Raw genomic sequence first — 17,339 nt, forward strand, 5'->3', positions numbered from 1 at the left:
TGGTGCAGACAGAGGATGACTCAGCACCCCTCTCAGCAGCCTCGTGAGCAACCAGAAGCCCTCAACAGCCTGCTAGGCAAGACGGGGGTAGTACCAAGAGCAAACTGGGGGCAAATTTCAAGGGCTCCAGTGTTTCACCATTAGCATAGTGAAAAAAATTTCTTCCTTCTAGCTAATCTAAATCAACCCTCCTTCAGTTTGAAATCATTACCCCTTTTCCTATAACAACAGGCCCTTCTAAAACATGTGTTCCCATCTTTTTTATAAGCCTTCTTTAAGTACTGAAAGGTCACAATTAAGTCACCATAGTCAGGTGCTGTGGAATAGACAGTATCCCTCACAGCACTCAGCCTTTCTGTGTTGTGTATGTCAAACAGTGTGAACATGGATGCAGCCCTCCAAGCCAAAGCAACAGCATTGGGGGCATACCCCGAAAATGGCATATATTTGGCCTTCAAAGGTCAGCAGTTAGTCTCAGAGTTCAATAAAGACAGTGTTTATCTCAACGGAGTCACATAGCAAGCCTGTTTCTTCCACCCTCTCTCCCAAAAATCTCTCTTGTTCCAAAAAAAGACAGAGATGGTCATTGTTCATGCAGCCTGTCTGAAACTGAGTGAAGTAAACTTGAAGTGCTTTATTTCTGGCACAAGATTCCCTGAAATTCCCACAGAAGTATGAAGACATTCAGAAGAGGACCTACAACTAGTTGATCTCCTTTTTCTCCATCAAATTGCATTCAGTTAGCCAACGTTATTCAGCTTGTGACATCTTAGTTGCCTTAGGCATATACTGGTACAGGCTCGCTAAAGTCAGGTACTCTAATAAAACTGCATGGATAAAACTGGCAGAAAATCTGTCTCACATCTGAGTCCATGTCTGGGCCAATAAAGCAAAACAAAAAATAAAAAATTTTTGAAGCTATCTACTGGAAGTGTTTAATGGGTAGTTCCCAATATAGTCTGAGGAGGGATGAGTGTCATTAAGATGACTTTACTCTTGACAAGACAAAGAAAAAAGTATAATCACATTCTGCATGTAAATAAATTCACACAAATTTAGCAACTGAAAGGTGAATGAGAAAATGTGCTTATTTGCTTTTCTATCACTTTATCTTATCTCAGTGCTAGGAGAAAATACATTAGAAATTTTCCCATACAGTACTTTAGGCCAAGTTCTCTATTCAAGTCAACATTAGTAGAGTGTACTGGTTAAAAATAGATGACACCTTAGTCTAGTACCTCTGTGAAGATAAATATTTAAGCAATATTTTTAGGACCTAGAGAAGGATCATCAGGACACCTTCAAATGCTTCTTCAGAAGCAAGAAATAGTAACCTGTGCTATCAGACTTTGACTCAAGACAGAGCAAAATATTCGGCTGATCCTGGAAATGAACTCATGAATTCCAAGACTAAAAGTAATATCACTAAGACCCAAGTCATGATGAACTGACAAAAAAAGTTTTCACCAATTCTTTATGGAAAGTGCCTCCATAAAGGCATTGTACTGTCATTTGTACTTCCCTTCTTATAGGAAACTTGTTCAAACATATTTAAATTACATTCGAGGGTCTGTATTAATATCTTGTTACACAAGTTTCTTCATGAGCTATGAACCCAGTGCCACTTCCTTTTGATGACTAGGATGCAAAGCTTGTATTTTAATAAACTTCTCTATGGAAGATTCAATTCACAAAATACTCACTTTACATAGGAAAAATATTTTTAAATGTTGTTCTGGTTTGTCTCAAATACAGATGGTGAAACTCTCCAAAGAGAGAGTTCCTCCTAGTTGTGAATCTGCACTGCAGAATTCTACTTCATACTAATGTCAGAGGGAGTTCTATGCATCACACAGACAGTTGCTATCCTGCTGCATCACAAAACTAAGGAGACTGAATTCTGTTGATAGCAATGAGTAATTTTGCTAGTGTAAGGGCTGACATTGCAGAATAACACAATTATTTATATTATTATATAATGAATTATGGAATAAAAGGGCACTAAGTTCAGGTTGTTTTTTCTTTTTCTCAGAACCACTGCAATGAGAAAATATGTAAAGCCCGAACACCACAAAGAAAACCAATATTTCAGGTCATGGCTTGCCAACACCACCCTCACATGCTCATAAAATACCTTGGCTACATCAGAATCAACATTAAAACAGTGCAGTAAGGCACCTATTTACATTTTGTTGTTACACAAGTGTTACAATCTGCTTAAATATTGCAGAAAGAACTTTCAGATTTGAATATTCCCTTGAGCAAAATTAAAACTCATACAAGTTATCTGTTGATACCAAAACTGTTTTTATTAATTGCTAAGAGATGCAAAGAGAAAGGAAAAAATAAGAAAAGGTTGGAAAATGCTGAGATTACTTTTAGAAGCAGAGAAAAGATACCACCAAAAACTACCTTTCCGTTGAGCTGGTCTGGGGGGGGGGGAGAGAGAGAAGCAGTTTTCTGCCCTTTTTTTTTTCTCTGTTTCTGCCGCTTTTCAATGTTATCTCTTTAGCTGCAGGGGGTCGTTTACAGCTTTAGTTCTCTGGAATGCAGCCAGGATGTGGGCTTCACCGCTCACACCGGGCCGTGTCCCAGGCCGTGCAGAGGTCCCGGTCCAGCTGCACCTCTTGGCCCTCAGAAATATGGTCAGAGTGGAGAACTCACGCAGGTGGCACGATGGGTCTCAGTCCACTTCAAGACGGCAGAGGTCCAGTCTATGATGACGGCAGGCAGCATATGGTGGCAGAAGAAAAGGTGAGGGCAAGGTGAGGGAGAGATTCTTAGCTGCTATAGCCGATCCTCTTTCCCACTCCTCTTTCCCTACTTTTCCCAAATTTCTCCTCAACTTTTATTGTGTTCAAAAGAGGTTGTGTGTGGTTTCCTGGCACGTAGCCCTATTCAGATGTTCGAAGAGATATGATAACCATGAACAATAACAGGATCCTTTGGCAGGAAAACTCCAGTGGGAAAATTCTGGTGAGAACTTCTAATGGAAAACTGACACAGAATTTTTGGTAGGAAGTTTTTTGACAGGCAGAAACAATGGTGAAACATAATTTTTGGCATTTGTATGTTATCTGTCTGTTACAACAAGCTGTACTGATTCAAATCTGCAAGATTTATGGAGTTTTTGTGAAAGGCAGTGGGCATTCCTCAGATGGGAATTTGCTGCATCTAGCCCAGGCAATTTTGATTACCATATTAATTGACAAGGGACCTCTGGTGGCCTAGTGGTTAGCATGCGGGACTCTCACCGCTGCAACCCGGGTTCGATTCCCAGTCCCTCCCGGGCAGATGGAACCCGTTAGCCCTGTGAGGCCATCCATCTATGAGAAGGACACTCTAAACAAACCTACGTCCTGAGGACCTCACTGCCATTGTCCAAGCTTGCTTGGCCCCGGCAGATGAACCTTAGGATTAAAGGGTGGGCTCAGTTCAGCGCAGGCTGTGTCTCACCTAAAAAATCCATTGCGCAGGCTCGAAAGGTAAAAGACCTTTCCCCAAATCTTCGTTCGCGAAGATGGGCCATTATTATTATATTAATTGACAGCATTGCTCTCAACTCTGTACCACTATCCTCAACAGCAAAAACACTCTGCCAAATTTATAATATATCATTATTTATAACATTAATCAACAAATACACAAATTTCAATGTATGAGCACTGTTCTGAACTATGAAGCTACATACTCTGTTGCCGTAAATCAGTATAATTTCACAGAAGTAAAGTTTTATTACCAATATTTAGGTTTCTACTCTCTGTAATTCTTTTACTCAAGTACTTCTGATGCTATGTTTAATTATAGTATGAGCAACTTTAAAACAAATTGGAAAGCAAAGCAGCCCTTAAAAGGAGTTACAGTGCCATAAGAAGAATCCAATTTTTCCATATCTCATCTTCACAATTAATCTGAATATTACTTCATTATGGATAACACTGTTTTAAATTAGGGCAGACTTAATTATAACTGTTACAAGAAGCCATCAGGATAACAAGTATATTTATGATTCAGGAGAGATACTTTTGGTGACAACTATATGTCAAAAATCAATCTTGAAGTTCTGAGTACTGGGAATAGAAATGTAAACTTCATCTCATAAAATGGAACTGCAGGTGCTCACACAGATCTGAAAGAGACTTGTGCACATCATTTAGCAAGAAGGAAAGTATTCTTGTGATAGTTTTCCTTTTTACAGCAAATGCAGCTGTTATTTACAAGAAACAGAACTTCAGGTCTGGTCGTTTTTCAGCTGAGCTGAGAGAAAATTTGCTCTGACAAGGAACTCTAACTGCTCACATGGAAGAGAGACAGATCAAAGGTACATATGTAAAAGAAAGAAATATTGGACACAAATGGGTACCCAAACTCTATATTTCTGGGTCAATTCCCACACTTCAAAACTAAGCCCTTTCCACCTAAAGAAAATACAAGATTGCTTTTTGCCAGAGGAAAAGGAACACTGACAGCAAAATTAAGCTACAGTTCTGGTTTCATAACAATCTGATACAATTTAGAGAGTTTAGATTAATTTATAAAATACAGGTGGCAACCAATTAACACTTGGTAGTTTTAGCAGTCTTGATATGAACACTTCAGTAGATTCAGATCCAAAAAATTACTGGAACTAAAAATAAGTGTCCCAATCTGCAAAATAGAGACACTATGTCTCTGACATCAGCAAGTGCTGAATTCTCAGCTAGATAGCATAATTTTCAAATGAGACCTTTCTATTACATAAAATAGTTTATAGAAATTGCCAGCAGTCAGCTTAACTCGCAAAAACCAGATAAAGAACATCCATGAGGAAGTTATGTGGTAAGGAGTGTTGACAGTTCACAGTAGCTTTACTTACCTAGATGTTGCTATATGTCTGCAAAGTCATTGGTAGGCTAGGCTGGCAAACTTCTGGTGCAAGAATTTCCAGCAGAATATGGCAGTTACCAGAAAATCATTGTGTATAAGGAGACAAACCAGACAAAACCTTCATCAAAAATCACAGAGCCAAAAGAGAAATATACAGAGGGGGTGGTGCAAATAGGTAACCAAGAACCTAGAGCCTGGTGTTAATGGCATTCACATGGGAATCAACAATTTGATCGATTGGGTGGGTGACACCTGCAACAGGTATGGGCATTTCTAATGTGTCCCAGGTAATTTTTTTGTGTAGATTCTTTCCTGAGTTTCAAACAAAAATAAATCTCAAATTTGTATTTCAATGCATAAATGGCTATTATTTTCTCAAGACAGAATACAGTTTTTTCTCCAGATCTGATTGTCATACTCAATTGACTGGATCCAAGTACCCCTTTTCCCTCTCCCATCAAAGCTCTTCACATTAAGAAGAAATACAGGACATTTGCAAATAATAACCTCTTATCCATCAACCTTAAGATTATTTTGGGTAATTTAATAATTGCTATTGTTGTTTTTCTCTTCAAAATATTCCTAAACTCTTACTTACCTGTAGATTTTGTGATCTCAAAATCAAGCCAAATCTGTCTCTGATTGGGTTAGATCTGGAGGATGTTTTACCACGTCCTTAAGGAAAACATCTGTTCTTTGCGGTCATGGTCACAACTGACCTGCACAGCATCACCTCCCTCTCTAATCCTGACACCCCACATACTAGCTTAAGTAGCTATAGCCAAGCTTTGATACTGAGACTGTCAGAATGTGAGAGGTGGTAAAGGAGGAGTCCTGCAGATCCCTCTCTCCCATGTGACTGGAGATAGGCTCTTGGTATGACTCAGGCAAGACAGAGAAGTAAGGCTCATAGCTCACTGATGTTACCTTAAAACCATAGAATCACAAAATTGTGTGAGTTGGAAGGGACCATTAAAGGCCATCTAGCCCAAATCCCCTGCAGTTAGCAGGGACATCTTCAACTAGATCAGGCTGCTCAGAGCCTTGTCCAACCTAACCTAAAACATTTCCAGGGATGGGGAATCTACCAACCTATTCCAGTGTTCCACCATTAGCATAGTGAAAAAAATTTCTTCCTTCTAGCTAATCTAAATCAACCCTCCTTCAGTTTGAAACCATTACCCCTTTTCCTATAACAACAGGCCCCTCTAAAACATGTGTTCCCATCTTTTTTATAAGCCTTCTTTAAGTACTGAAAGGTCACAATTAAGTCTCCCGAGAGACTTCTCTTCTCCAGGCTGAACAATGCCAATTCTTTCAGCCTTTCCTCATAGGAGAGGTGTTCCATCCCTCTGATAATTTTTGTAGCCTGCCTCTGGACTTTCTCCAACAGGTCCATGTCTTTATTGTGCTTGAGAACTCTAGACACAGTACTCCAGGTGAGGTCTCATGAGAGTGGAGTAGAGGGGCAGAATCATCTCCCTCCACCTGTTGGCCATGTGTCTTTTGATTCAGACCAGGATACAGCATTCTGGGCTGTGAGCACACTGTTGGCTCGTGTCCAGCCTCTCATCCACCAGAACACCCACCAAGTCCTCTGCAGGGCTGCTCTTAATCCCTTCATCCCTCAGCCTGTACTGATACTGGGTTATGTCCCGACCCAGGTGCAGGACCATACAGTTGAACCTGCTGAACCTCATTGGCCCACTTTTCAAACTTGTCCAGGTCCCTCTGGATGGCACCCAGATGTCAACCACTTGATTTAGTGTCACCTGCAAATTTGCTGAGGGTGCACTCAATTCCTTTGCCTATGTCCTTTATGAACACCAGCCCCAATATGGACCACCCCATCAGGGGTCCATATTGGGTCCCCAAGCTGTTGATCACTATCCTATGGATGTGAGTGTCCAACCAATTCCTCCTCCAGTGAACAGTCTCCCCATCAAATCCATCTCTCTCCAGTTTAGAGAGAAGATATTGTAGAGAATCATGTCAAACATCTTACAGAAGTCCAAAATAGATTTGTAGCCCTTCCCTTGTCCACTGATGTAGTCACTCCATCATAGAAGGTCACTATGTCAGTCAGGCAGGACTTGCCCTTGGTGAAACCATGCTGGTTGTGTCAAATCATGTGCCTGTCTTCCACATGCCTTAGTATAGCTTCTAGGAGGATTTGTTCCATGTTTTTCCCAGATACAGAGGTGATGATGGCAAGTTGGTAGTTCCTAGGATTCTCCTTTCTACCCTTTTTAAAGATGAGTACAATGTATCGCTTTTTCCAGTTACCAAAGTCTTCAACCGGACTGCCATGACTTTTCAAATATGGAGAGCTGGTTTGGCAACTATATCAGCCAATTCTCTCAGGAGTCTGCAATGCATCTCATTAGGTCCTATGGACTTATATACGATTAGGTTCCTCAGGTGGTCAAGGACCTGATCTTCACTTAAAATGGGAAGCACTTTACTTCCCCAGTCCCCATCTTAGAGTTCATCCACTCAAGAGATGTGGTAGAAGAGGCTGCTATTGAAGATGGAGGCAAAAAATTGTTGAGTGCCTCAGCCTTCTCTTTGTCCATTGTTACCAGTTTGCCAGCCTTGCTTATCAGGACAGGTACACCTTCTTGGTGTATTTGGATCCCCACAAGTCTATGGGACCAGATGGGATCCATCCTAGGGTGATGAGGGAGCTGGCAGAAGAGCTCACCAAGCCTCTCTCCATCATTTACCAACATCTGGGCTCACTGGAGAGGTCCCAGATGATTGGAAGTTGGCAAATGTCACAACCATTCACAAAAAGGGCTGCAAGGAGGACCTGGGAAACTCCAGGCCCATCAGCCTGACCTCAGTGCCTGGCAAGGTTATGGAGCAGATCATCCCCCGTGCAATCACACAGCACCTACAGGATGGACAAGAGATCAGACTCAGCCAGCACAAGTTTAAGAAGGGCAGGTCCTGTCTGACCAACTTGATCTCTTTTTATGATCAGGTGACCCACCTGGTGGATGAGGTTGCAGACGTGGTCCATCTGGACTTCAGCAAAGCCTTTGACACGATCTCCCATAGCATACTCCTGAAAAAACTGGCAACCTGTGGCTTGGACAGGTGCACTCTCTGCTGGGTTAAGAACTGACTGGAGGGCTAGGCCCAGAGAGTGGTGGTGAATGGTGCTGCATCCAGTTGGCAGCCAGTCACTAGTGGTGTCCCCAGGGATCAATGTTGGGCCTAGTTCTGTTTAATATCTTTATCGATGATCTGGATGAGGGGATCTAGTGTACCATCAGCAAATTTGCAGATGACACTAAGTTGGGGGGGAGTGTGGATCAGCTGGAAGGCAGGAGAGCTCTGCAGAGGGACCTGGACAGACTGGAGAGTTGGGCTGATTCCAACAAGGCCACATGCTGGGTCCTGCACTTTGGCCACAACAACCCCATACAGCGCTACAGGCTGGGCACAGAGTGGCTGGACAGCAGCCAGACAGAGAGGGACCTGGGAGTTTGGATTGACAGGAAGCTGAACATGAGCCAGCAGTGTGCGCAGGTGGCCAAGAAGGCCAATGGCATCTTGACCTGGATCAGGAACAGTGTGGCCAACAGGTCCAAGAAAGTGATTCTTCCTCTGTACTCAGTGCTGGTGAAGCCACACCTGGAGTACTGTGTCCAGTTCTGGGCCCCTCAGTTCAGGAAGGATATTGAGGTGCTGGAGCAGGTCCAGAGAAGAGCAACAAGGCTGGTGAAGGGACTTGAGCACAAGTCCTATGAGGAGAGGCTGAGGGAGCTGGGATTGTTTAGCCTGGAGAAGAGGAGGCTCAGGGGCGATCTCATCACTCTCTACAACTACCTGAAAGGAGATTGTAGCCAGGTGGGCGTTGGTCTCTTCTCCCAGGTAACTATCAGTAGGACAAGAGGGCATGATCTTAAACTGTACCAGGGGAGGTTTAGGTTGGATATTAGGAAGAAATTTTTTACAGAGAGAGTAACCAGACATTGGAATGGGCTGCCCAGGGAAGTGGTGGATTCTCCTTCCCTGGAGATTTTTAAGATGAGACTGGATGTGGCACTTAGTGCCATGGTCTAGTAACCACGGCAGTGCTGGATCAAAGGGTGGACTTGATGATCTCGGAGGTCTTTTTCAACCTGGTTGATTCTATGATTCCATGATTCTTTGACCTTTCTTTTCTGGTTGCCATGCCTGTAGAAGTCCTTCTCGTTATTCTTTGCCTTGCAAAGCTCAGCTCCAGCTTCACCATTGGCCTTCCTCACCTCATCCCTACAAAACTGGGCTGCATCCTGATACTCTTCCCAGGATACCTGTCTGTGCTTTCACTGCCTGTGCCTATGTTTCTTGCTATTTAGTTTGACTAGCATGTCCTGATTCATCCGTGTTGGTCTCTTGACTTTCTTGCTTGATTTCTTGCACCTAGTGATCGAGAGCTCTTGAGCTCTATGGAAGGCATCCTTAAAGATCTGCCAGCTCTGTTCTGCTCCCTTGTTCCTGAGGGCAGTTTCCCCAGGGGGTGCTATTGACTAGCTCCTTGAAGAGCTGTAAGTTTGCTTTTCTAAAGTCTAGGGTCCTAACTTTTCACCTGGCCCATATCCCTCAGGACTGCAAACTCCATCAGTGCATGATCACTGCAGCCCAGGCTGCCTCCAATCTTGACATCCCCAATAACCTCACTTGCGTTGGTGACCACTAGGTCCAGTATCACATCTCCTTTGGTTAGACTATCTATCACTTGGCTCATGAACTTTTATCCTCCATGCGTTCTAGGAGTCTCCTAAATTGCCTACAGCTCACCATGCTACTTTTCCAGCAGATGTCAGGGTGGTTGAAGTCCCCCATCAGAACAAGAACCTGCAAGAGTAATGACTCCTGTAGCTGGAGTGAGAAGGCTCCGTCAGTAGGCTCCCCTTGATCACACAGCCTGTAGACACCAACCACAATATTCAATTTGTTGACTTAGTCTCTGATTCTTACCCACACCGTTTCAACCAACTCATGGCTATTCATCAGAGACAGCTCTTTACATTGTATCCATCTCTTGGTGTAGATGGCTACCTCTCTGCCCCTCCTTCCTCTCTGGTCCCTTCTGAACATCTTATAGCCATCAATATCAGCACTGCAGTCACAGGATTCATCCCACCAAGTTTTAGTAATGACACTTCAGTAACGACAGGTCATGCTTTCTAGCAGCATGGTGGCTTCCAACTCCCTGTTTGTTGTTCATACTGCATGCATGGTGTAGAGACCCACGTGTTTGAGGCTTGTGGGTTGACTCTCAGCATGTGGTGTTATGACTGAAGTTTTCCCACTTGGAGCCCTGAAGTATCACCTCTATGCTGGTGATATCACCTCTATGGCAACCACTCCAGCCAATATCCAGATCACACAGCCCTGAGAAGTCCATATGCCCACCACCAAATATTCCTGGATATTGATCCACAGCCTTGCACAGCTATTAACAAAGTATAGTCATCACAGCTCCTGTAGTTGTGCATACTTGTGCAAAGAAAATAGTGAATGTATCAGATTTGCATAAAGTGTGAAGCAAGAAGTTAATAACTTCTGTGTCTGCAATTATATTTTTCCCCTTGTCAAAAGGGGATAATCTGCCACAATTCCACTATATTTGGAAATGTAATTCAAACTGGGACCTCCACTGTCTTTAATAGACAAATAGACTAAATGCCAGTGAGAATGGATTTTAAAATCTGTATTTTAAGCACTGCAGTAGTACAACTAGTCAAGACACAAAATTACTTTTAAGTTCTAGCTCAGTGCTTGTTGTTGGTATCTTCAGAAAAGAGATGGTAAAATAATATTATAAGAAAATCAAGATAATCAGAACATTTTTAATTAAAAAAAGATCATGCACTATACTTCTTTGAGATGTAAAGAGGGGGTTAGTTTCATTTCACATTCCTCCTTTTATGTTTAAATGTGTTTCAAGCTCATATCTAGATGTTGACAAAATCAAATATTGATCTCTTCCTAATTTTCCAAGCTACAGAACAGTAAGTACTGCACAGTAAAAAGAAAGATCTAATAGAAGAGGTGGCAAGTGGGATTTCATGCTGTTTATATGTAGTCACATAAAAGATAGGCAATCACAAGAAGTGTGGCTCATTTAACACTGGAGAGACATTTTCTTTTAACTATGCATGAAAGGGACAGTATTGCCATATACTGCTCTAACCACAGTGAATCAGTTGCAGTAAGGGAATCACTGCATTTTACAGTTTGTTGCAGTCACATTCAAAACCAAGGCCTGGTTCTTCTCTCTGTAAAATTAGTTCATATAAGCCCAACATTGCTCCCATCCCTACCTCAAGATTCAGCCACCAGATTCCTAATTAAGACATGCTAGACTGGACAACTTGTAAAGCACGTTTCATTCCCCAAAAGGCACCAGAGTAGCAAGATCTTCCCCTAATGTCTAGTAAATAAGAAACAGGGAAAGCCCATGCTTACCAGGCAATCACTGGCACTCAGATACAAGTCTAACTCTGTCAAGGAAGCACTTGAAGATCATGACATACAGAAGACTCTGATGAATCAAACATGCAACCCATCATACAAGACCTGCTACTGTCTCCTAAACCCCAATTAGCACCATAATATCAAGCTCACAAACTGAATAAAAACACTGCATCACTTTTATTTGCTTTTATTTGTCTTTAGACAGTAATTGCAGCGTACTCTCTTATCATCCACTCCTCTGCAAAGCTCTTAAGCACACATAGGGCTTCCTTTCTTTGTAAAACTAGACATCTACTATTTATTTTGTAACAAAAATGCCACATTGTACAGTAATTTCCATATTGATGAAATACAAAGGTTCTATAATATTTACAAAGCCTTTTAAACTGCATTAGCAAAACTGTTTTGCTAAATGGCATTTTCCAACTTATCAATCCTTACGCTATATATAAGCTCATTTCTTCCAAGAGTCACCCCTATTCACATAATCAAACCATATCATTTGAAATGCTGTGACCTTGTCCTATAAAATGTTTGAAATTATCTTGATGATGGCAATGTAAGGAATGCTGCTACCCCAAATTTTTTATCAGAAGTAAAAGCTGAAAAAGACTTAGATCTCTTAAAATTATAGATTTTAAATATCAGAGACGCAAAGTGTTTAAAAGCCATTAAAAACCACGGGTCATCATAAAAGGTGGATCCAAGTTCTGAAACACTTGTCCTGAATCATTTCAATGTGAATACTAAAGAATGAAAATCCACTATAAAATTACAGGATTATTTCTATAGCCTGACAAACTTACTTTATGGTAATACATTTTTCAATGTCAAGCAGTACAAACAAGATATCTAAAATTATTAGCAAATATAATTACTTAATTACCTTCAAAATAATGATTATATGAACAGTGAAATAAGTTTGACAGACTGAAGTAAAATCAAAATCACTGTAGTCAGAGAAATTTATCCAAAGCAAAAAACATTTTTTTAAACACATATGTGTTTAATACAAAAGAAAAGTAGAGCACAGTTTTTCAACAACCGAAATAAAGCTCAAAAACACTTTGAAAAATCAATTCTGCCACTCTTTTTGCTTCTGCTGGGCACACCAATTTTCGCATCTTAGTCAAAGATCCAGTGCATGTGCACAGCTTCTCTATTTTACCTCATTTGAGAGAAAAATTTTCAGAAAACATGTCTCCAAGAAACATCTGACAACAGTACATCCACATGAATTAATAAAACAGTGGAAAACCCAGCACACACTTTACAACAACAGCAATCACTTGTTCACAAGCCACTGGCCGTAATCCTTCTCCTTAATATATTAATGATAGACAGTTCTCAAGACATTACATCAATAGGAAAAGCTTTAACTCTCCCTTGCATCAATAAAGCACATCATCTGACCTGAATTGCAATTATTCATTACTAAATCACTTTCAAATGAAACAATACCAACCTTCAAAGACATCTTCATATAATGAGCTATCTTTGTTGACCATTTTGACTAGCCACAGACTTTCTACCTAGTCTATAATCTTTTAGAAAGTCTAATGAAGTCTGAGAAATGAAAGACAAGTCCAGTCTTTCATTTATGGACTTCTTTTTACACTCTTTTTCAGTACAAAGATACACAGCATTGCAGAATCATTCAGCATCAATTTCTGCCACCAAACCCACGGTGCAGATTTAATCTTAAATAGATATCCTCTCAAGGATAAACAAAATTAACTCATATCAATCAGACCTGAAAGATGTTTTCACCAGTGCCTCAGGACTGTCCACTGGTGGTAGTTCATCTGCTAAGATTTCATCAGGAGGTCTAGGGTCATTGATGATGGTCAGCTTTGGCCTTTCCTTGAGGTTGCTGGTCAACCCACCAACAGTGGTGTTCCACAAGCAGTTTTGTGACTTAGACCCTGAAAAAACAGAGCAAAAAGGAAAATAAATTCATAGGTTTATTGCCCAATCTGTCAGCAGTCTGGAAATCAAAGGTGGTCTGCTATCATTTTACCTTTGCATAACTATAATTTGGGATTAAGCCTGAAACCTGAAAAAAAACAATTGAAGTGGAAACACTGTGCGTGATATGGTGCATGTAATTTTCTCTCGATCCCCAAAGACAGAGTTTGTTGGTTGTATTTGCTGTAAAATTGCTCTGTCTCATTCAATTGATTCTGGTACCCCATATTCAGGTATTCCTTTAGCAAGGCTTTTACTACTCCTTCTGTGTCAGTCTTTCTTTCTGGAAAGGCTTTTGCCCAGCCTGACAGATGATCTACTATCACTAACAAGTAAGCCCATGGTCTTAGAGGTCAGTCTGACACCTGGGAATTTTTGACAAGTTGAGCAGTTGTTTGTGATTCATTTTGCAGCGGCAAAAATTCCTGGAGCCACCCATATTTGTTGTACTTGGTTAGCTATTGCCTCTGTCCCTCCATGGGCTTTATCATGAAACTATTTAACCACAGTGATTAAATATTTCTTTGGCAGAATCAGTTTTGTCCCAATTTAGCATATTCCATCATCATTTTGAGTTGCCTCTCACTTTTCCCACTGGCTCTTCTGTTGAGCAGTCCTTCTCATACATAGGCCTTATGTCTCCCAAATTTAGCTGTTCACTCTGGTCAACCACCAGAGCCACAGCAGTACATTGCATCAGAGGCCACCTGGCTGCAGCCTTTACAGCTGCATCAGCTACACCATTCCCTCTACCAGTTTCTGTAATGCCTCTAGTGTGGGCTAGTCAATTTGTGCTGCTAACTGTACTGCTTATAGGAAACTGCATATTTCCTCACTGTTAGACACTCTCTTCCCCGCTGACATGAAAAATTCCTGTTCTTTCCATAATATTCCTGCTTCACAACATAGCCCAAAAGCATACTGAGAGTCTGTATAGATGTTCAGGTGTGCTTCATGTCTCAAGGCTACTAGTTCTGCTCAGTGAGCTTATCCTTGCTAGGAGTGGTTCTGCTTCTATTACTTGTCCCTGGCTTACCACAGTGTACCCAGTCCATCAATGTCCTTGCAGGCAGTAGAACGAAACATTCACAAAAACAATTAGATCTGGGTTACATAAGGTAACATCAGCTAACTCAGTCTGTGCTTTACTTGAAATATGCATCACTTACAATTGTGATGTTTTTCATCACAGAATCTTTAAGGTTGGGAAAGACCATCAAGTCCGACCATTAACCTAGCACTGCCATGTACACCACAAAACCATGTCCCCAGCTGTCACATCTACATGTTTTTTGACCACTTCCAAGGATGGTGATTCCACCACTTCCCTGGGCGCCCTGTTCCAATGGCTGACCACTCTTTCTATGGAGAAATTTTCCCTACTGTCTAATCTAAACATTCCCTGGCACAACTTGAGGCCATTTTTGCTCATCCTGTCCTTTGTTACCTGGGAGAAGAGACCAATCCCCACACTGGTACAACCTTCTTTCAGGTATCTGTAGAGAGAAAGCAATAAAGTCTCCCCTGAGCCTCCATTTCTTCAGACTAAAGAACCCCAACTCCCTCAGCAGCTTCTCATAAGTCTTGTGCTCCATATCCTTCACTATCTTCATTGCCCTTCTTTGGCCATGCTCCAGAACCTGAATGACTTTCTTGTAGTGAGGGGCCCAAAACTGAACACAGGATTCAAGATGCAGCCTCAAATCATCAGGCAAAGTTATTATGCTTGCTGAATTCAAGGTGTTACATGTTTTTAAGAATAAGTTAGTGGCCATTAGGAGAATTAGTTCATATCTATGTGCCTATTGTGCCCATAGAGCTTGGGTTGCATACTGTCTCAACATTATTTCCACCTCATATGGGACATGGACTGTTACAGGATAATTCAGGATAAAGGGATAAGCTTTTCTCCAATATTGTTGCTGTTGCTGCCACTGATTGCAGCATCACTGTTGCTGGTGATCCCACTGCAACTGGATCTTCTAGTTGAATTGAATAATATACAACTGGTTTATGGTGAGGTCCTAATTTCTGCATTATCACCCCATTGGCTATACCTTTACATTCATGAACACACAGAATGATAAATTTTGGTATAATCTAGGAGCATGAGAGCAGGAGCAGATGCCAAAGCTCCTTTCATTTGCTTTAAAAGCTTGCTCCCTCTCTGGGCCCCATATAAGAGGTTCTATCTCTTTGTTCTTGGTTGTCTGAGTCAGAGACTTAATCAATTTGCCTAACGCAGGAATTCACAGCCAACGAAATCCCACAGCTCTAAGAAATCCTCATGTCTGCTTTTTCACGACCAGACGTAGGAGCTTAATTATGGACCCTAGTCTTTCTGAGTCTATCATTCATTTCTCCTTCCCAAAACAAAGATGAAACACTGTAACTCTCTTTTGACACATCTGAGATTGGGTAGAAGTGCACAGTGTCTCTTCTTTGCTAGGGCAATACATAAATGTATAGTGTCTAGTACACAAGCATTATCACCCCTATTTGCCAATAACAAATCATCACATATTGTCCAACAACCAGTAATGTTACACCTTAATTACAGTGCAGTAAGTGCCAAAATTCTCTGCACGTTCAACAGGTCTCTACCTCTTGAAAAGCACAACAGAACCCAACAGCAAGAGTATTTTACTTTCCTTTTCACTGTGGTTGTTTAGTCTAGGCCTTCCTTGGTGACCAGTTTGTAACCAATGAAGTGTCCAGATTTACCTGGTATTCCCTACGATTTTTATGTAAGCCAGGGTATAAGAAGAAAGGAGGAGAGGCCTTTGCCCCTCTTTCCTTCCAGCGGCTTTGGAGGTGTGGGTTTCCCTGCTGTTGAGTCTGTCGTGTTGGGGAGTGAGGCCTGGTAAGGCCTTGCCAACCTTGGGAGATGGAGGTTGCCGGTAGTCATTCCAACGCGACTTGCCATTGTCCCAAGGAGAGTAGTAAGATATTCTTTTGCTAATTCTTTTAGTCGCTAGATCTTGGGCTATTGGTCGTGTATATTTTATTTTGGTTTTGTTCTTTTTTTCCTTCCCCCTCCCCTTTCCCTTTTCCCTTTGAAATTGTACATATATTTCAACTGTATATAACTGTAATGTAAGTGTAAATATATCTATATATATTGCTTTAGCTGCCTCTCTCTTGTTTCGGTTCTCTTGGGCTTTTTTCTCTCCCCTTGGTTCAGGGGGAGGGGGGAGTTCTGGTGGTGAGGTTTGGGACTTGGCAGGGAGCCAGCTTCAAACCATATCAAAGGCCAATACAAAACATTACGCAATAGAACCACAGTTTCCTGCTCAGGCAGTACTCTTTGCATATCATCCTCCTGGAAGCAAATGAAACAGTGTCTCCCAGATCAATATAAATAACACTATTTTGAAAAGTAAAAAGGTTTCCTGCTGCTCTGACCATGCCGCTAAACTGGATCACAGGTGATGCCGTCCATTTAGGAATAGAACTAATGACATGTCCTTGAGAGCAACTACAACAGTTCTCATTATTCTGGAGGAAATATTAAAATATTATTTGTATGTTTATTGCTCTTTTACCTAATACAAATGTACCTGTAGAAAAATGTGCTTTTATAAATATTTTCAAAAAGTATACATAAAATATTATCATAAGTCCTAGTCAACAGAAAATGTCATACAAAAAATAATGCAGTGTTTCAGCTGATGTGCACCTTCTGAAGAACCTGCTCTTGATGTGGTATTTTAAGTTTACATCCCAACAATTAAATCAAATAGTTACATCTAAATCTGAATTCATATAAGTATTCCAGAAAAAAAAAAGACACAAATAGCACACATTTTGAACATGAGTATGCCTCTACAGGCAGGTGTCCTGGAATCCTCCCTTTTGAAGAGGTTCCACATGCACACACTAGGAACACATTGAAGTGAACAACCACCTATGTATATATGGCCAGTCTTCGCGAACGAAGATTTTGGGAAAGGTCTTTTACCTTTCAAGCCTGCGCAATGGATTTTTTAGGTGAGACACAGCCTGCGCTGAACTGAGCCCACCCTTTA

General features: G+C 41.3%; 1 protein-coding gene across 1 annotated transcript in view; it reads right to left on the bottom strand.

Annotated features, from left to right (window-relative positions):
* The window catches only part of LOC113964175 (calcium/calmodulin-dependent 3',5'-cyclic nucleotide phosphodiesterase 1C-like), a 324,563-nt gene that overhangs the window by 214,071 nt on the left and 93,153 nt on the right, over positions 1-17,339 (bottom strand). The window contains exon 3 of the mRNA XM_027676115.1: positions 13,097-13,268. Coding sequence (XP_027531916.1) covers positions 13,097-13,268 — 172 coding nt within the window. The remainder of the gene's footprint in view (positions 1-13,096; positions 13,269-17,339) is intronic.

This window comes from Neopelma chrysocephalum, unplaced genomic scaffold (assembly GCF_003984885.1).
Source record: "Neopelma chrysocephalum unplaced genomic scaffold, ASM398488v2 Primary Assembly neopelma1_26, whole genome shotgun sequence".
Classification (NCBI taxonomy): domain Eukaryota; kingdom Metazoa; phylum Chordata; class Aves; order Passeriformes; family Pipridae; genus Neopelma; species Neopelma chrysocephalum.